The 20749-nt window shown below is 36.9% G+C and overlaps 1 protein-coding gene and 1 long non-coding RNA gene across 12 annotated transcripts in view; one reads left to right on the top strand and one right to left on the bottom strand.

The window, feature by feature from the left end:
- The window catches only part of LOC103217700 (uncharacterized), a 326662-nt gene that overhangs the window by 285409 nt on the left and 20504 nt on the right, over positions 1 to 20749 (top strand). Inside the window, exon 6 of one of the 6 annotated variants that reach the window (XR_012090632.1) lies at positions 7034 to 7140. The exons of 4 other annotated variants lie outside the window; for them this stretch is intronic. This is a non-coding gene — a long non-coding RNA (uncharacterized lncRNA). Of the gene's footprint in view, positions 1 to 7033; positions 7141 to 20749 lie in introns of those variants that run through there. One more of the 6 variants, XR_012090628.1, reaches the window with a different exon arrangement.
- The window catches only part of CYYR1 (cysteine and tyrosine rich 1), a 105295-nt gene continuing 87037 nt past the window's right edge, over positions 2492 to 20749 (bottom strand). For 2 of the 6 annotated variants that reach the window (XM_037990651.2, XM_007966000.3), the window contains 3 exons: positions 16585 to 16742; positions 7077 to 7251; positions 4741 to 4911 (listed from right to left, as the gene is read on the bottom strand). In XM_037990651.2, the coding sequence (XP_037846579.2) occupies positions 4881 to 4911; positions 7077 to 7251; positions 16585 to 16742 (364 nt within the window). In that variant the 3' untranslated portion in view covers positions 4741 to 4880. Of the gene's footprint in view, positions 4912 to 7076; positions 7252 to 16584; positions 16743 to 20749 lie in introns of all 6 variants that reach the window. The other 4 variants (XM_037990653.2, XM_007966029.3, XM_037990652.2 and 1 more) reach the window with 2 other exon arrangements.

Here is a 20749-nt window from a genome sequence, read left to right as displayed (position 1 = left end):
ATTCTGCTCTTGTCGGTTCAATGAAAGCAGTTTGATCACAGTCAAGCATGGCCTTGGATTCTTTCAGCTGTTGAGTTGGTGCATTCTTGTTAGAAGGAAGGTATTATTTTCTACGTTGCCTAAACTCTAAATAATCAATTTAAGGAGAATAAGATAAAATATCTTTGCTATGGTACACCCACTACTAAGATGGCCTTCAAAGCTCTCTGCCTTTTGGTTTCCATGTCCTTGTGTAATTCCCTTCTCTTTTATGTGAGATGAACTTAGTGTCCTGGTTCTAAAGAACGGATTATGGCAAAAGTGATGGGATATCATTTCCAATATTAGATTTCGAAAGCCTGTGGCTTCTGTCTTCCTAGCACTCTCTTCCACTCCATGGTTCTTGTTTGATTGCTTGCTCTAGGGGAGCAAGTTGACATATTTAAAGTTGTCCTATGGAGAAGCCCATATGCCAAGGAATTGAGGGTGGTTTCTGGCCAATAGCTAGTGAGAAAATGAAGTCCCTAGCTCAAAGCTTGGAGGGACTGAATCCTGTCAGTGACCATGCGTGGGAGTGAGCTTGGAAGCAGATACTTTCTTAGTTGTACATTGAGATGATGGCAGCCTGTGACAGTCCCTGAGTCAGAAGACCCAGAGAAGCCACCCTCAGATTCCTGATCCATAGAAACTGAGATAATACATGTTTCAAGCCACTAAGTTTTGAGTTAATTTGTCACACAGCAATGGATGATGAACGCACCTGTTTATAGAAGTGGTAAGGCTTGGGAGTGGGGCATAAAAGAAAGAGAATATGTCTATTCAGTTGCATCTGTCAGAGTCACCAACCCAGGTAGGATCTTTGCGACAGATGTTCTACATATACTGTTTATAATCATTGCAACCACCTGGCAAGGATGGTGTTATTCATACAGTTTGGGTGAAACTGAGGTTATGGAAATGTTGTTATTTGGCTCTGAACATGTAGTTAGAAGATGACAGAGATGAGTGAGGAACCAAAGTCTCCCTTACTCTGAAGCCTTGGTTCTGTCCTCTGTATCAGAGGGGTGTTAGAGGCCTGAGTGGGGTTAAGTAGGCTGGAAATCAGAATCACCTGTGGGTCATTTTATAGTTAATCATGTCACTTTCCTTTTCTGGAGGTCCTGACACTGTTTAAACTAACCATACTACACAGTACAGTTGCACCTGAAGAGTTTTGCCCCTGTACAAGTTCAGCCATATCCCATGTAGCTTGGGCCCCAAATCAGAGAATAAAAACTATGCATTGCAGATAGGTTTTGACTGAGAATATGGTAGTCCTTAGATGCCTCTGTGGTGATTAACAAGGTGACCATATGACTTTGGCATTCTGGTGTTAGGTCATTTTAATTAAGTGAAAAATTAAAACAATATACCCAGAGCTCCACTATTTGATGAGCTTCATATATAGTCTTATGTGTCCCAGTCCCTTCCTCACCTACAACCAAAAATTGACAAAATGAGTTTGGTTAAAGAAGGACAAGTTGGAAGTAGACTGGATGTATGATGAGTGCTGCCTTCATTTGGTTGTGGGAACAAGATTATGAAAAAACAGAAGGGTAGCCTACACCTTAGGAAGATGTAGGTAGCCCCAGATGTTCCTGTAGTGGCAATTTGCCTTCTGAAGCTGGGTAGGCAGCTGCAGAATTGATTGGACTCTGAGAACAGGCTGCGGCTGTGTTTTACCAGCTCTAATATCAGGTCTAAGGTCTCTCTCCTATCATCAGCCCTTCAGCTCTTGCAACAGCTTTCCTGCCCATGGCTCTGGAGAGGGCCAGATAAGCCTCTGGCTGCTCATGGTTCTCACGCAGGTTACGGCCTTGCTTCCATGGGAGTGAACTCTCCACACACATAAGAGAAAGACATCACAATTAGCTGACAAAGGCCATAGTTTCTCCTGGAGGAGGTGATTGGAGTGGTCTCTTTTTCAATGACTTCCTACAATTTCACTGTGTTTTTGCATAGATTTCTCTAGAGCAGCACTACCCAATAATGTAGGTAGCCCCTAGCCACATGAGGCTATGCAGCATTTGCAATGGGGTTAGTGAGATAGATGAAGTAAATTTTTCATTTAATTTCATTTCCATTAAATTAAACTTAAATGACCGTATGTAGCTGGTGACTGTTGTGTTGGATAATACAGTTCTAGAGGTTGTTCTCATTGTATTGTTGTTTTGTTAATTTATTTTGGGTTGATATTTATTGGACACTTTCTATGTGCCTGGCACTATACTTAGAATTTTGTATATATGCATCCAGTTTTTGCAGAATGCAATGAGATTGATAATATTATTTACATTTTCCAGAGCAGAAAGTTGAATCTCAGAGATGAAGTAGCCTGCTTCAGATCACACAGGCAGGAGACAGGATTCAACACAAAGTCTGTCTGGCTCCAGCCCTGTGTTTCCTGTACAGAAGAATGAGGCAGAGTCAGCAGGAATAGAGGGTTAAAAAAATGGACACAAGACAATGAAAATATAATCTGCGTTATAATAGGTTCTTTCATTTTATTGCTTATTGTAAACACTTTGGCCACAGCAAATGTTAGTTTTTAAATAACCATAATTCAAAGCTTTCACATCCTATACTGTTTTTCCCCAAGCATCATCATCTATGAAAACACCCAGTGAACTCCAACAGTCTATACTTGTAATGTGCGCATTTATGCTATTATGCCACTTAATACAAATAGTAAAAATACTCATCTATTGTAGGCTTATGGGTTTGTAAAATGCCTTATGGGAGGCCATAAACAACTCAAAGAAGAGAGATGGTGTGGACTGAACTGGCTTCTATTTGGGGAAAATTTCCAGAACGTAGGAGGTATGCAATAAATGTTTATTGATGGTGAAGATGATAAAACTCTATTTCTGCTGGTCTTTCCTTGCCATTTTTCTTAAAGAATATATGGTATATTTGTATTCAGCATTCTCAGAATCGTCACAGGGACCCTGGCACTTTGAGAGTCATAGCTGCAGTGTAATTGGGTCTGACCACATGCAGAAGAAAAATAAATTAAAGCATGGGTACTATTAAAATTGTGCTGAAAACTTTATGTAAGTCGGGGAGCCCCTCGCTAGAACAGGCTGAAACTCCTGAATGCTTCGCATCCTCATGTATAAGAAAATAATCAGTGCTTAAAAATCAAGGAAGTCATTCAAAATAAATTCAGCCTTTGGACCTTACTGGCAGGTAGATTATATTTCAGTCAGATCAATACCTTTCTAATATAGGTATTTGAAAGTAATATATACTACTTATAATAATGATGTAGTAAGCTTCTTATCTGCAAGTATAGGTACTATAACTTAAACCTTAAAATGCTTCATTTGATTCTTTCATTCAGCAAAATTCTTGGCACTTTTTGGGATTTCACTGAATTTTGATGATGATATTAGATTAAACATTTTAGATTTAATCATAAAATGACACAAAAATCTAATCATCTATTTCCAATGTTCAATATACAATTTTTATAAATACCTGAAACAACTCATATAAAAATATAAAATGTTAAGGTCACTCACAGCAAAATACAGCACATTAGAATTATTTATTATACATATAAAGGTAGGCACTTCATAAAATTTGCATTTTGGCAAAAGGCAAGAGTTTGATGTCAGTATCTTAATTTTGTTATTAACTTTTTAAGAAAATAGATTATCAAAATTTTACAAAAAGAAAAAAATAATAGTTTCAAAGATTTCCACAGAAGGGAATCTGAACTTCATTTCCCACTCTTTCTTCTTTTTGCAAGCTTGTTGTGTATCTTCATGGTCAAGTTCTGAGATTTTTGCTCCCTGACCTGAAATCTTGTGGGAATATTTGATTTCTCATCTTTTACTCAGAAGTGATGTGTCTGCTACCTGTGAAACTTGATACAATTTTGTTTTCTCCCCACAGTTGGAATAACCTTTATTCTGATCCACTATAAAGTCAGATGATGTTTAGGTGGTAGTAGCTGGCATTGAAGAGTACTTGGCTTCAAGTGGTTATTGAGTCTTTTTGGTCTTGTTTTAACTCCGTAATTAAATAAATAAGATCCAACTCTTTCTGTTGTATTCACTATTGAACACATAGAAATTCACTTCACACCCACCTAAAACACAAGCAGAACTTCTGAGGCCCAATGGACCCATCTACTATTTGATTTTGTTATCCCTTCTGGAGCATGTCTCTACCAAGAGCTTCACAAAGCAATCTAGTTGTTGCTCTTTCTTGTACTAAAACCAGAGCACCTGTCCTGTAACTTCCACCAGGACCTCAAACAGTGCTAGGCACATAATAAGCTCTTAGGCACTCAAAATACATTTATTGATGAATGAAAGAATGAACAATTCTAGTTCTGACTTTTAAAGCTACGTAGAGTAAAGTTGCTTCCTTGTGTAGGCCAAATCATTCTCCCATTCTATTTAGACCTTCTTTTTTCCAGGATCAACACTGAAACTTCCTTCACCTTGGCCTTAAACAACATGATTATCAGATATTTTGTCAATTACATTACTCTTCTCTGAATGTGCTTAGGTGGATCAGTGGATCTCTTAAAATGTGGTTCCATAGAACCAAACATTAATATTCCAGGTAGGGTCAGCTTTGAGCAGAGTAGAAACCCTATATCTCCTAGCAGGGATATTCCACCTGACATATTATCTGACCCCAAAAAGTATTCCTTGGAGCAATTCTTTCTTGCCTGTTTCTGAGTAGAGGCATTTTATTCCAGGCAAGATCACCCATTGGCACATATTCTGTTCTGGGAGATAGATTATTTCCTTGGGTTTCCAGGATAAGGAGGGGGTGGAGAACGCTGTGCTGAGCCCTGTGGGGTGGCGGAGTATGGAGGAGGCAAGTCTGCACAGTATTCCATCTCATGGTCGTAACCGTAGGGAGGTGGTGCTGCTGAAAAAGAAGGGGAAGAGAACATCAGGGAGTTAGCAAATATTTGCATTTCTACTGTGTTGCAGCCACTGGGCTAGACACTTTGGGAAGGGACATAAATTGTGACTGCAAAAATCTTAGTTTTATTAGGTCGAGACCACATACGTATGAAAGGGTAGGTGCTCTAAAATGTGGTATCATGGGTCAAAGTGTTAAGAATTGGTTGTTTAGAGAAAGTTTCTTGAAAATATGATGCTGAAGGGGCAGAAAGAGAAGCTGAGGGACAATTCAGGTTGATCAAAAGCACTGAAGCGGGAGAGCCCTTCAGCTCAAGCAAAACGTGCATGAAAGGGAGAATGGGAAAAGACAATGAGGAGTCTAGTTGTATCACCATGGCGGGCTCTGAATGCAATGTAGAATGTATAACATGTAGTTATCAGAGATTCTTTGATCATGGTAGTGAATATGCTTTGGGAAGACCACTCAGCAGTTGACAGAGGCAGAGGTAGATCAAAGAAAAGCTGCAACAATGTAATGGCATATGTGAGGGATGATAAGGGACTCATGACAGTGAGGGGAAAAGCATCGTAACAGTCCTTGAGCAGCCAAGTCTTTAGATGATGACTGGGTGTGTGGAGAAAGAGGGTAAAAAGTGAAAGAAGGGGTTGAGGTATTGGGTACCCAGTACAGGACTCCTATAATTGGAGGGGGGTGGAACCATTACAGAAATATGAAGAAGACAAAAAAGGAGGACAAATAGGTTAGGAAATAAAGATGAATAATTTAATTTTCTGCATCTTATTTGAAAATTTTTCTTAAATTAACTTTTTACTGTACCATACGTCAGTGTTTTAAAAAAGTTTTTAAATTTTAAATTATTTTATTTTTTGAATTGATACATAATAATTATATGTATTCATGGGGTAAATAGTGATGTTTTGATATGTATAATGTATGATAATCAGATCAGGGTAACTGGTATACCCATCGTCTCAAACAGTTATCATTTCTTTTTGCTGGGAACATTTAGCATCTTCCTTCTACCCATTTGAAACTATATTATTATTGACTATAGTCATCCAGTGGTATAGAACGCTGGAACTTATTCTTCCTATCTAGCTATAATATTATATCCCTTAACAAATTTCTCCCTATCCATCCCTTTTTCCTACCGTTCTCAGCCTCTAGTATCCTCTGTTCTACCTTTTCATACACTTTATGACTATGCATAAATGTCTATTTTGTAGTGGTCTCAGTTCCTTTCTCCAGTATTGAAAGAGAAGTACTCCTTGAGCTGAAATTTATCCGTGCTTCCAAGAACTGAATCATTTTGCAACATCTGAGCAACTCCCTCAGCAACCAGTCTGATGAATTGCCAGTAGTTGAATCATCCTCAGGATCCTGATTCTGCTTGGAAACGGACATGCCTTAATTGCCTACTGTGAACGTAACCCAAATCACAAGACCAGTGTCATAATAATGCAAATAAGTGGGCAACCTTTTAATACTAGAATGGCAGAAAAGAACAGACAACATTTCAACAAACTTTTCTAAATGTCTTCTATTAGGTTGATGCAAAAGTAATTGCAGTTTTTGCCATCAAAGTAATTGCAAGAACTGCAATTGCTTTTGCATGAACCTTAATTTGTACTCTTTCCAATAATAATTTGACAGTGTTCTGATAAACAGACATAGACATACATAGCGCTTCCACCGATATGCTGACAAAAACTATGTTTTTGATGTGGTTTGGCTCTGTGTCCCCACCCAAATGTCATGTCAAACTGTAATTCCCAGTGTTGGGGGAAGGACTTGGTGGGAGGTGATTGGATCAGGGGGGTGGATTTCCCCCTTGCTGTTCTCAGGATAGTGAGTGAGTTTTTACAAGATCCGGTTGTTTCAAAGTGTGTAGCACTTCCCCCTTCTTTCTCTCTTCTCCTGGCCACGTGAAGATGTGCTTGCTTCCCCTTCACCTTCCACCATGATTGCAAATTTCCTGAGGACTCACCAGCCATGCTTCCTGTACAGCCAGTGGTACTGTGTGTCAGTTAAACCTCTTTTCTCCATAAATTACCCAGACTCAGGTATGTCTTTATAGCAGTGTGAGAATGGACTAATACAATTTTCTTCTGGATCTTTTTAGTTTGCCTATCTTTACCAAGAGCTTGATGATTTGAACCACTTACTGATTGCCCTGTACTTGGAGGATGTGAGGAAGCAGGATTGAGCCACCGAAGAGAAGAGGAAGACGGAACCACAGAACTGAGTGGGATGTCCCCTGAGCACTCCTTTGTGGAGCAAAAGTCTTGCAAGTCTCTAGTGGGCTGGGCAGGCTGAAGGTGTTCGGCCGAGAACATAGCTCTGTAAATAAATCAGCAAGGATGCATACATACAGTTTCCCCAATGCTCCCTCAGACCCTTGGAGGCTGGGCTACTCCAAGCTCTGTTTCCTGCAACAAAATGAAGTAAGTCCTGTGGAGTCTAAATACACATTTCCTCTGCATTACACCCACTCCTCAACTTCATTATATCTAGGAGCACTGAGACAAAGAGATTTATAATAAACTTCATCCAAGCCAAGAATGAAACACTGCAGCCTCCACGGAAAATAGGAAGTTGCAGCAGGAAACCCTTTGAACCGTTTCATATAAGCATGTGGTTCTATGCTGCTTTTCTGCCAAAGCTTTTCCCTGCCTCCCACTTGAGGAGCACACACCAACTGATTCTGCAGATTGACTCTACATCATTCTCTGTCATGAAGCCATGGCATGTGTTTATGCATCTCTAACAAAGCGTTTATATTCTGCCATCTGCATAAAAACTGCTGGAGGACATTTCAGCAAGAATCCCTATGGTTTATGCAGCTGCATGTTGAACATGAAAATCTAAGATATGACAGTGGTCTTTCATTCATATAATCTTTGAACTTCGATAAAGTTCTGATGTAATATTAAAAAGTGGTATTTTGAGGACTACCCACCAAGAAATAAACATGGCACATCTTTTCTAATAGCCACTGGAGGACGTTTGAAATAATATTTGTATAATTGTTGGCTGTATTATCATTCTTTCTTGCACATAATAAAGTTTCACTGGAAGTAAACTTTTCAAAGTATCAATTTTAGAATTCCTGATTAATCCTAAGAGGTTTTGTTCTTTTTTTACAGCTCAAATCATACTTACAAGTTATATGGATGCAGCTGGAGATATAGTGCTTTTGAAATCCTTTCATAACCAATATTCTAATCTCCTATTTAAGTAGGATAAATAGGCCATTTATCCTCAATGTCTGATACAGTTGTCTACAGTATTTAAAACATTTAGCAAGGCCATGAAATTCGGAGAAGAAATATAATGTTTTCTATCCACTCAGTCCAGTATTTCTAAAGCTAATGTGGTGGGAAGATGCATGGTGTTACCCAAACACTTCACGATTATTTCAGAAAATTTGGAAACAGAAGAAAATCATCCATAATTTTATCACCCCAATTTAACAAATAATATCTTTGTATACTGTCTCTTAGTCATTTGTGTGTAGTTGCATCCTTGCAGTCACAGAACATGGTCTATACTTTTTATTACATATTATATATTATATATACTTTGTATTATAACATAAGTCTTTTCATTCTGCTGCATATTCTTCATAAGCTTTATTAATGGCTGCCTTAGAAGTTATTCCATCCACCATTCACTATTTTGAGGTTAATTTTTTATTATAATTAATGTAGTGATGAATATCTCCTTACACATAGACGTTTTTATTATTTTGATTTTTTTAAGAATAAAATTCCAGAAATTAATTAACTGGCTTAAATAACATATATTTTATTGCTTAGAACACATTATAAAACTACTTTCAAAAAGAATTGTTTCAACTTGTAAGGGTATACAAGTACATTATCATTTAATATTTTAGTAAATTAAGTGAAAATTTTAGGTCTTTATTTTACTTGATAATTTCTTTGCCAATAGCTAGGTCTGACACTCTTTTACATCTTGTCCACTGTTTATTACTCATATTGAATGAATTTTGTGCTGTTTTTCTGGACTGGTGATAGTTTCTAAATGATGATCTTAATTTCAATGAAGATATAAGTAAGATATTAAAAAGTACACAAAATTATATGTATTTTAATAAAAACCCTTCGTCAAAATGGTTTATTATATAATTTTTACCTTACTGATATTCTGAAATTTAAAACCTAGGCATAACAAAACATATGGTTATTCATTTAAAACATCTCTTCTGTGTTGTTTCCAAGTTTAAAAATTAGTCTTCTTTTTCAGATAGTTGATATATAACTATCCTGTTTCTGAGTTTACCTATTTAAATTTATATATTTAATGCTTCTCTACATCTGTTATTTTATTTGGCATATTTTTGCATCAAAGTTTATGTTTTCTAAGATTTAAATTTTGGTTAAGCCAAATTATCTAAATGTGGCTTATTAAATAATCCTCACATTTTACATCCTTTGGCTATGTCTCCTTTAGAGAATATATAATTCTAAACTACCTATTCTGTTCCAATGACCAAAGTATATCTTTTTGTACCAGACACACCTCAGTTTAATTATTAATGATTTTAAATAGTTTTAATACCTGGTAGAAGTGATGAATCTCATGCCTTATATTTAAAGACAATTTCTTATTGTAAACCTTCTCATCTACTTTCCCCCAAAGCCCACTACTCAACACTTTCCTAACCCCACCCAGAACAGAGGGTTTAAATAAAGGCCCACACAGCTCCTGGCAAGACCTCCATTACCCCCATCCCCAGCCACATAAACTCAATACTGCCCATTTATCCTCTACAATGGTCTAATATGCAAAGATACAGTATAACCTATTGTTCCCTTTCCACTCAGATAGCATCAAGACAAATTCCATCAAGCCTCACATCCCTCTGTCATCATGAGAAAGGCAGATTTCCTTATTGCAGACGTTTAATTCTGGAAGGCTTTGCACATTGATTCATTACTTTTCCAGACGTTCCCCACCCGCTTCACTGTGCTCAGTGGAGCACAATCTGTCACCTCACCCTCTTTCACTGTCTCCACTATGCAACTCCAGCTTTCAGAATGAGAGTTCTCTTCTGACCCTGTCTGTTTTCTTGAGAAATTAGATCTGCTGAGAAATCATCTGCTGAGAGTGAGAAGGTTGAGGGGATTTTTGAGTTTTGAGATGAAAGAAGATGCATGAGACGGTTAACTCAGGAAGTGGAAAGGAACATTCACATCACCTTTTTACTCTAATTAAAATCTGATTTTCCAGGAGAGGATGGCTTCTTCAGCAGCACTACCAAAGCAGAGCTATTCTTTTTTTCCCACATCCTACCACCTATAGGGCCAGGAGGTGCTCAGGCTGTTCATAATCTTCATAGCCGCTTTTCAAACTATTATTCTTACTCTTTAAAACATTTTGTAGCATATAAGCCATGTTTTTTTGTTTCGTTTTGTTTTGTTTTTTTGATGGAGTCTCGTTCTGTTGCCCAGGCTGGAGTGCAATGGCGTGATCTTGGCTCACTGCAACCTCCGCCTCCCTGGTTTCAGTGATTCTCCTGCCTCAGCCTCCCGAGTAGCTGGGACTACAGGCACCTGCCACTATGCCTGGCTAAATTTTGTGTTTTTACTAGAGACGGGGTTTCATCATGTTGGTCAGGCTGGTCTCAAACTCCTGATCTCATGATCCACCCAACTCGGCCTCCCAAAGTGCTGAGATTACAGGCGTGATCCACCATGCCCAGTCCACCATGTTTTTTTTTTGTAGTACATATGCCATGAAAAGAGAAGCATATACCGTGCCTTTTTTTTTTTTTTTTTGGATGGAGTAGGTGCCTTGCTATTTTGCCCAAGCCAGGATCAAACTTGGGATCTTCCTGCCTTAGCCTCAGTAGTAGCTGGGGCAATCTTATACTACTACTTGTTATCAATATCTGTGGTCTGCCCTACCCCAAACCTTCATTCACTGAAGACTTAACATCTGGCCCATGGTCTCTCTTTCCTCCACAACTTCTCTTATCATTCTTGTGATTTCAACATTCACCTAGCCCTGCCTCTCAAGTCCCTTGACTATTTTTCCTTCAAAATCTCTTCACCCTTGTTGTTGGCAATAACAGTGCTATTTCGTAAATGTTAATTAATAAATCTGACCACCACCCTTTAGTATCTTTCTAGAATACTCATTCCACCGCATCTTGGACCTCACCTGCATTTCCAATTTACTAATGGCAATTTTAAAGGAATTCAAACTGATGTCACCTCTTTCCTGTCATGGTGTCCTTTGTTATTCAGCATTGATTTATGGGCCATCACTAAAATTACTCTTTTGTACCTATTGTCAATGTTCTTATCTCTTTCTCCATTGCCTGGAAGAACCCCAACCCTTATTAAACCCAACACTTTGGTTATCCTGGATCAATAGCTAGGAGCTTAATGTGACTAGAGAAAAATGCACAATCATGCTGAATGATTTCACTTTGAGTAAATGACCATTTTAATAAGTGTTGTGGCCTTTGCCCTTGCTCGGAAGCTATACATTTCTTTGGACATCTTATACTATTCATTTTCTGAGATTCCCGTTTCAGGCTTTTTTTTTTCTTCTTAACCTCAAATACCTCCTCAGTTTTCTTCACTCTCAGCAGAAGACTTGCTTCTTATTTCACTGAGAAAATTGGCACGAGCAAAAGAGAACATCCTTTGACCACCAAATCTACAACTCATTGAAACTGTGTTTATGTACTTACTGCCTTACATATGCTGTACGTAATAAAGTGTCTCTGATCGCCCTGTACATAATGAATTGTCTCTGATCCCATCAAAGGCTAGCCCCTCTACTTGTGTAATGAATGCCTTTCTTCCTCAGACTTAAGGATGCTGATTTTCAATAATCCCTTCTATCTTCTGTATTCATGAGTTTCCTCCTTTATCTTTATCATCAGTGTACTTGCAAAATACAAGTCACTACCATCTGGATTTCTCAATAAGAAACAAACAACAACAAAAACAAAAACAAAAAAAAACAACAAAAAAAACCCTCTTGACTTAATGTCCATCTCAGTCTTCTCTAACCATTTTATAGCAAAATTTTGTACTTGCTAGTTCTACTTCATCATATAATATACTCATACATTTTGTCTGCAGCATTCATTCTGTAGCCATAGTTAATATGACATCAAAGAAGGTTTTCTCAGTTCATGTTTGAATTCTCTGATTTGTACTAAAAACGTTTGCCTGGGCGAAGGCTTGACCACATTGATGTATCCATTTTGTTTCATTCCAGTGTCTTCAAGATGAAGCCATTTTCATAGTCACAATATTATTATAGAGAATCTTTCCAGTATGCATTTTTGATGTGTAAAGAAGTTACACATCAGATGAAGGTTGTTTTTAATATTCAGTACAAACACAGAAGTTTTTTTTAGTATGAATATGAACTTGTGATCTCTAAAAAGGTTTGATGAGTACTCAAAATTCTTCTCATATCATTGCACATACTAATAAGGTTTCTGTCATGTGTGAAATCAGTGATGCAAATGGGGTATTTATTTCTTAATGAAGTATTTCCAAGAGACTTGGAAGACTACAGGCCAGTTGTTTTATTGAATGTTCCTCAACTTGCGTTTGTCAGATATTTTCTCATGCTGAGATTTAGGCTGTGATCTTCCAGGTGGAACCTACATACATGAAATTGTGTTGTTCTCAGAGTAACACACTCAAAGGTGCATGATCTTTATCTGTCCTTTAGTAACCGTAAAGTTACTATTTTTCACCTGATAACTGACAAGAAATCTGGTGGACACTTTAAGACCTGCAAATATCCTTCTCAGCACATTCTCCTCTAGATTTAGCATCTGTTGATGATTTTTGACTAACTCTTTCTTTATGATGGTTTTAAAATAATTTTTTTCAATTCTATAACTCCCTTCTACATTTATTCTTTGACATTGTTCTGTTAGGAAGAGCCCCATTCCCGTCTCCAATTGTTTGTCTATCCTATCTATCATCTGTCTGTCTATCTATCTATCTATCTATCTATCTATCTATCTATCTATCTATGTATCTATCTATTATCTACCTACCTACCTATATCTATCTATCATCTATTGTCTTCAGAGGACTCAATAATATTCCTCAAATCTCAATTTTCTTGATGGCACTGAATCTCTTGCTTTCCTTTTGTTAGCATTTGACTTTTATATCTTTGCCAAGCCTTTTGTTACAGTTTTACTGTATCATTTTCTTTCAGATGTGTAGATCCCAAACCTGCTGTAAGACAAGGGTTACTATGATCACTTTCCTTTGTTTACACTAAAGTTCTGAAAAGTAGTTGAAATGGAAAACTTGAAAATTCTTATCTTCATGTGGACAATTTAAAAAATAATTGCAATTAAAGAGGACATCTGTTCATTCTATCCAATATGGCAAGAATGAAAAACTTTTGGAAGGTCACTGTCCAACATAGGGTCAGGGATGACAGCTGAATGACACTGTTTTCACCTCATGTAGAGTAATAATGTTCACTTTAGGGCTCCCCACTGTACACTTTCACCTTTGCTAAATTATGCTCTCTGCATTTATCTGACCTGTGGGCTGTAGGACTATACAATAAGTTGGGTTGTTATCTCAATTATCGTAGGGTTAATTAATTAGTGTGGGTAAAAGCATTTTGTGTTTCCATAGATAAAAGATTTGAAAAATATTCAATACTATTATGTGTTGCTTCCTAAACCTTTAAGCAAAAGCTTAATTAGTGACTTTGAGAAGGAAATGAGATGTAATCATGCACATTATGTTTTGAAGACCTAGTCTTTTTGGCCGTAAAAATGTTTTCAGCATGAGGTTCATTATGTTTCTTCCATTATTCAGTTCTGAGAAGAATGCATTTAATAAAAATGCAACATATTCCTGTGATCTGAAAGTATAAGTGATGCTACTATAAAGTTTAAAAAACATGTTTCCATCTGCTAAGAGAAATTTCAAACCCAAGAAAACATGTGACCTTACATTACTATAGTGACATTTAGTATCTTCTAACTTTATTCAAAATTTGAACTTACAGAAAGGTAAAATAAAATATTAAACATTTTATAAAAATATTTAAACATTACTTTCAATTAAACTTTTTTGATCAAGCTAATAAGTATCTAGAACATTATCTGCAAAGCAATTCTTCGTACCTTCTCTACAATTGATGTCTTTGCTTGACTTTCTTTTGTTTTTCTCTTGGGTTATGGGTAGACCAAGGGAAAAAATTGACAGGTATAAATAATAATAAAAATAATTCCATCTATTTTTTCCCTTATATTCCAACATCTTTACAGTAACCCTATCAATATTCTTGCAAGTTGGGAATACTTGAAATTGCATGTTGCTTTTGTAGTGAGTACATTCCAGGGTGAAACTCAAAGTCAGTTCCCTAGGATATTGATATATGATTAAATCAGGTCTTTTCATAAGTTGTGTTCGTCATTCATTCAGCTGAGTGCCCATTATGTGCCAGGCCTGGTCTTACATGCTTGGAATACAGTGTTGAACAAAATAGACCAAGATCTCTGCCTCATGGAGTTCATATTCTAGGAAGAGGAGATGAATGATAAACAGTCAACATAATGATTAGCTAAACTATACAATATCTTAGAAGATTAAAAGCACTCTGAATAAAAAGCAGAGCAGCACAAAAAGAATTGGGATGCTGTCAGGAGGGATGCATTACAATCCTAAATAAGGTGATCAGGGCAGACTTCATTCAGGAGGTGACCTTTGATTAAATACTTCAAAGAAGTGAGGGAATCAGTATTCTAGGCGAAGCCCTATGGTGGGAGTGTGGCCTTGTGAGTTCATGGAACAGCAAGGGAAAAAATGTGGCTGGAGGCAGAGTAGCCAGGGAGACAGTAGAAAAAAAGGAGGCCTGGGAAATAAAAAGAGCAGCCAATTCATGCAGTACCTTGAAGGCCTCAGTAAAGAATCTGCCTTTTACGTTGGATAAAATGAAGAACCACATGCTTTAGTTCCTCCTCTGCGGGAAATGGGGAACCACTGGAAGATTTTGAGCACAGGAGTAATACGATCTGACATCTACTTTAAAAGGTTCACTCCGGCTACTGGGTTGCGAATAGACCCCAGGGGGCAAAGGGCGGATGCTGGGAGAGCAGCCAGGATGTTATTAGAGTAAAGGAAGTGAGAGCTGAGGAAGTTCTCCAACTGGGGGAGTAACAACATCTACTTCTCACTGTGAGAAGTCGTCAAAATACTGTATTTTGAAGGTAGAGCCAAGAAGTTTTCCTGGTAGAGTGCATGATTTCTGGTCTGAGCAACTAGAAGGATAGAGATGCCATCAAGTGAAATGGTAAAGGCTGTGAGTGGAGAGGGATTTGGGGGGAAATCCAAAACTTGGATCAGAAATCCAAGTTTAGACATGTCAAATTTGGGATATTTATGAGACACTCAAATGAAGATGTTCAATAGGCACTGGGATAAAATGACTTGGTTTGGACTGGAGATACATAACTTTGGGAGGCATTAGCATATAAATGGCACTTACTACCCTGGGGTTGTAATACTCAATACAAGCGAAGAGGTAAGTGTCGATACAGTATGAAAGAAAAGACAAGACTGAGCCATCAGGTACTCCAGTATGAAATATCATAGAACAAGAACTGACAAAAGAAGAACAAGAGGAATTATCGTAGTCATATTGATCTGAAATTTGCTCCCTCAAGTTTAAGATGATAGAGGAAAAAAAAGTTGACAGAGGAAGGACAGTACAGGAAATTAATACAAATATAAAGCACAGTTACATGTAGAAGGTACTCTGTTCTTTTCCTGTAGAGACAGAGAAAGAAAAGACATGAGTGTGGATGGGAAATTAACTTCCTCAGGGTGTGTTAAATTTAGAACTTGCCTGCCTTTTATATGTCAAATTGTACATGCACAGATTGACTTAGAAAGCATTATTGAAATCCTTTAATGCAAAATGCAATATTTTGTTTATGAAGTCACATGTACTCAATATATTTTTATATATGGAACTTCTAGCATATGCTCAGTAAATATTTGTCAGATTATTAATATATTACCTGTGCTCTTTGTTGAACTTTTTTTTTCTTTTGTAATTTTAGTAGAGACTGAGTTTCTCCAAGTTGGCCAGGCTAGTCATGAACTCTTGCCCTGAAGTGATCCAGCCACCTTGGCCTACCAAAGTGCTGGGATTACAGGCGTGAGCCACTGTGCCTGGCCTGTTGAGAATTTCAATATCATGTTTAAAGTTGTTCTCTTGACGTAATGAAGATATATGAAAATTTTCTTCAATACTTTTTCTCAAGACATATATATCTATTGGATCAGATGCCAGTTTATTGAGACATGCATTATACTTTATAATTACTTGTCAGTACTCACAGCAGGTAGACACAGTGGATGTGAATTGCCTATTTATCTTAATTCTGGCTGACTGGCAACTGTAGTCAATTAAACAAACATTGAAAATATGAATATCTTCAAAAAAGAAATGGATTGTATTACTTGGATCTAAATAATCTTGATTCAGCTAGAACTTCTATCTGTATGTACCTAGAAATACTCTATGAAATTGGAGGTGTTTTAGTGACCATCTAGAATGTTTCCTTCTCTCTGTGAGGAGCAGAGGATAACTAACAAATCTGAACCTTCGAGAGTCAACAGTTTAGCTCACCAGGATAGGAGGAGACAGTGTTGATGTGAGTTGTCCTGAGGATGCCCACGCGGGTCGCCCTGTGGTTCTTCATGCACATGCAGATGCATATGGCAATCCCAGCAATGACTCCCATGATAAATACTATTCCAAAAACAATGCCCGCAATTGCAGTGCCCCTAAAAAGAAAAACAAGTACATTTACTCGAAAGGCTTGTAAGCATTCTTTGGACTTTCTAGTACCGCTCCATGATTATAGAACAAGTGTTTCCTTACAAATGATCTTAAGGATAATTTTTTTTTTAACCCAGAAGTTCCCTGAATTGGTAAAGCAAATAGTCTGTATTTCAATAGATATGAAAAAGTTATAAAAATCCTCGTCTAGCACAGTTGACCAACTCACCATTCAGATTCTGGTTCTTAAAATTCATGGTTTGATACAAAGCACAATTCATTAGATATGCTCTCCAAAGTAACAATTTTAAAAACCATTCTGCTGTGTACCTAAACAGTAAATAATTTATATTGGGCATAGCATGCATGTGTTTAATGAAAACAACTTGGTAGATGTCAGAAAATTAAGGGAAATTTAACATTCATTCCTGATTAACACTCTTCATAGAACAAGAATATTTTTTTCTTAATAAAAGAAAACCAAACCAAACTTCATATTTTTAAACTATCCAGAGAACATTACGACAAACAAGTATCCCATTAAATTCAGGAAGAATGTAAATAAAACTTCGATTTCTACTCATGTTAATGGTTTCTTTCCCCCAGAAAGTTTTAGCTCATGCAACAAAACCATAACTAGAAAAAAAGCCGAACAGCATAAGAGTCAACATTATGATTGTGGGGAATATAATTTGTAGGTATCTACATTTTTCTGTTACTTTGAAAAGCAATGGGGAAATCTTTATCAAAATATAAATTTTGACCAAGAAGCATCATTTTTAGCAATGCTGCCTAAGGAAATGTAGCATATGAGCATAAATATTATAACAAGGATGTTCATCACAGTGTTGTGGCTAATAGCAAAATAGGAGAAACATCCTAATGTCCATAAAAAGAGGACTGACAGAAAAAAAATCATCAGAAAATGAATCTTACATATTGATTAAAAAGGTCAAGAGATCCACATGGATTGAAGTGAAATGTTTATGACACATGGTTAACTTAATAGTAATGGTATTACTATTGATAGTAATTCATATTCATTCAATTAATTAGTGTTAGCTTCCAGCTCCATCCATGTGCCTGCAAAAGACATGATCTTGATCTTGTTTTTTTTTATGGCTGCATAATATTCCACGGTGCATACGTACTACATTTTCGTTTTCCAGTCTGTCGCTGATGGGCATTTAGGTTGATTGCACGTCTTTGCTCTTGTGAACAGTGCTGCAATGAACATTCACATGCATGTGCCTTTATGGTAGAATGCTTTATTTTCCTCTGGGAATGAATTAGTATTAATTGAATACTAATTCAATTAATTAGTATTTTCAATACTTACTAGTGTTGAATGCTAGTAATTAGTATTGAATGGAAAAGCAAGTATTAACAGGATGCTACCAGTAATAATGGAATAATTGCCATGAGGTAAAACTGTATTTCTATGTATCAAGTTTTTTATTGTCTATAGTGATCATCTTGTAAATATGGAAAAATAAAAATATTCACTTTCTCATTTGCATATTCACCAAAAGCAACCACTTCAACCCTTTCAGTTATTTTTTCTAATGCCCTTTCTCCTATTTCTCAATATTATTATTACATTCTTTAAGGTTTTGATTTTACTTCTTACAGTATTTGGGAATGTAGATCTCTCAGACAAGCTTTATCGCTGGTTAAATCAGTCTTCAGTATTTACATTACCATAACTTTGCTATCTGTTGAGCCAAGCAATGAATCCTGGTTACCTTTTACAAATTATTATTGCATTTCTTTTACAACTTATAATTTTTAAACGATTTCCATGAATTTTAATTTTTCCACATACGTATTGATATCTGCTCCTTGCAAAAATTCCTAGAAATCTTTCCCACATTATCAGTAGCTTTTTCTTACTCAAACACAGTAAAATAGCTTATCAGTTCTGTTCTGTTCCCATGACGATTTCCTTCTTACAGCAACTAAGACTACTGACTGGTTGTTCTGATCCTGGAACTGTTCCCCTTGATCCCTGTTTGGTGGTCCTCACATTTAGTTTCTGGACCTAATTCTTGCTAATTCTTGGTGAACTGCATTGTTTGTTGAAGCACATTCCTGAATGGCTTCTTAAAAATGGAAAGTAGATTTTTCGAGTCTTCGAATACCTGAAAATGACTCAATGCTTCACTCTCACGTGACTGATAATTTATCTATGTATGAAATTCTAAACTGAAAGACATTATTTCTTAGAAATATGAGGACATTGCTCCTTGTCTTCTGGAATTTGGAGCGGCTGTAAAGAAGTCCCATGGCATTATAATTACTTTTCTTTGTGTGATACTGTTTTTTCCTTTTCTGTCTTTCTGGAAGTTCTTACTTAGCATTTTCTTTTTACTCTTGGCATTCTAAAATTTCATAACGTGCCTGGATTTAAAATATATATATTTTGCCAGTCCTTTTGATTCTTTATGTTCAGAGGCTCATGTCCTTCACTTGTTGAAACTCTTCCAAACAATGTTAATTTTTTCTTCACTATTTTCTGTGTTCTTCTTTCTGGAAACCCATTCTGAAATGAGCTTCTGAACTTTCTGGATTGATTCTCTAATTGTTTTTTAAAATCCTTTTTAAAAAACTACTTTCTGGAGAATTGCATTGACTTTATCTTCCAGAGTTCTACTAAGCTTTAAATTACAGTTATTTTATTTTTAATTTTTGGGTGCTTTATCTCATCCTCTATTGCACTCCCCTCCCTGTTTTCATTGCCTGTGTTTCTTCCATTCATGCAGTCTCTTAATCTTTGAAAGCACAATGATATGTTCTTTGATACTTTCTCCACTGTTTGTATTTCCTCATTCTGTCTAGGTTCTTTTTTATTGATTGTTCATTTGATCTCATTCATGTTTGATGTTTTCTTCAAATGTCTGGTGATCCTTGAATTCTCTCCTATTAAAAAAAAAATGCTTGAAGTAGCTACTTGGAAGTTTAGTGTGCAAGCCAGAATTTGACAGGTGAACTCTAAGGAACAGGACAAACTGAGATCCGTCCCCATAGATCTTTTCCTTGGGGCTATTCATTTTTCTCCATGAAAGGATTCTCCAATTTCATACTCGGGGAGCATCAGCCTCACTGCCAGTATCCCGGAGCTTGGAGTTTTACTTGTAAGGATACGAACTTTCATGAAATCCTTATGCTTTCATCTCAGAGACCCAGTCTCTGGCTCCGCTTTGACTGCTGTCTTTTGGGTTACCCTGTGGAGGCTTACAGGTTTAAGTCTTCACAAACCATTCTTTGTGGTGTAAAAGCATGATCTCTAAAGGCAGATCACCTAGGTACCAACTATAGCTGGGGAACCTTGGGCATGTTGCTCAACCTTTCTGCGCCTCAGTTTCCTCATTTATAAAGTGAACGTCAGTTTGGTGCTCATTTGACTCTCCTCCCAAATTTCTTGTCATGAGTCTTGTGCTCCTGGACTTATCTGTTGGATAAATAGGTCCTTATTCTCAGTGGTACCTGAACATCGATCCTATACTTTTCTGGGACTAGCCATAATTTCTTACCCCAAACCATTGGGGCCAGATCTGTCTCACAGTCAGAAATGTTCAGATTTTGTAAAGAAAATACATACACTACACATCATAAAATATACCCAGGGGCAGCTAGGACACCATCTTGAGAACGTTTCCATTCCTACAGTGAAGGTGGGAATATTAACGCTGTTAGATTATATGGGGACTAGACAAAAGCCCCAGGTTTGTTCAGGTCAAGTCTGGCCACCAACTGACCTTCATCTGCAATTCTGAAATCCTCAGAAAACTCTGAAAAGTGAAAGTGCACATAAGGGATTGTGAAGCTGTATTTATACTTTCCAGAGGATATTTTTCTCTCTAACACTTTTCCCCACTCACATACAAAAATACAGTGCCATTAGGAGTATCAATAAACTTCTTTAAAATACTTCTATAGGAATTTTTACTTTGTTATTAAGATGGCAGAATGTGAGACATATTTGGATGTGTCACTATTAGTAATTAAATAA

This window comes from Chlorocebus sabaeus, chromosome 2 (assembly GCF_047675955.1).
Source record: "Chlorocebus sabaeus isolate Y175 chromosome 2, mChlSab1.0.hap1, whole genome shotgun sequence".
Classification (NCBI taxonomy): domain Eukaryota; kingdom Metazoa; phylum Chordata; class Mammalia; order Primates; family Cercopithecidae; genus Chlorocebus; species Chlorocebus sabaeus.
The sequence above is the reverse complement of the archived record's forward strand: the minus strand, read 5'-3'. Positions and strand labels throughout refer to the sequence as shown.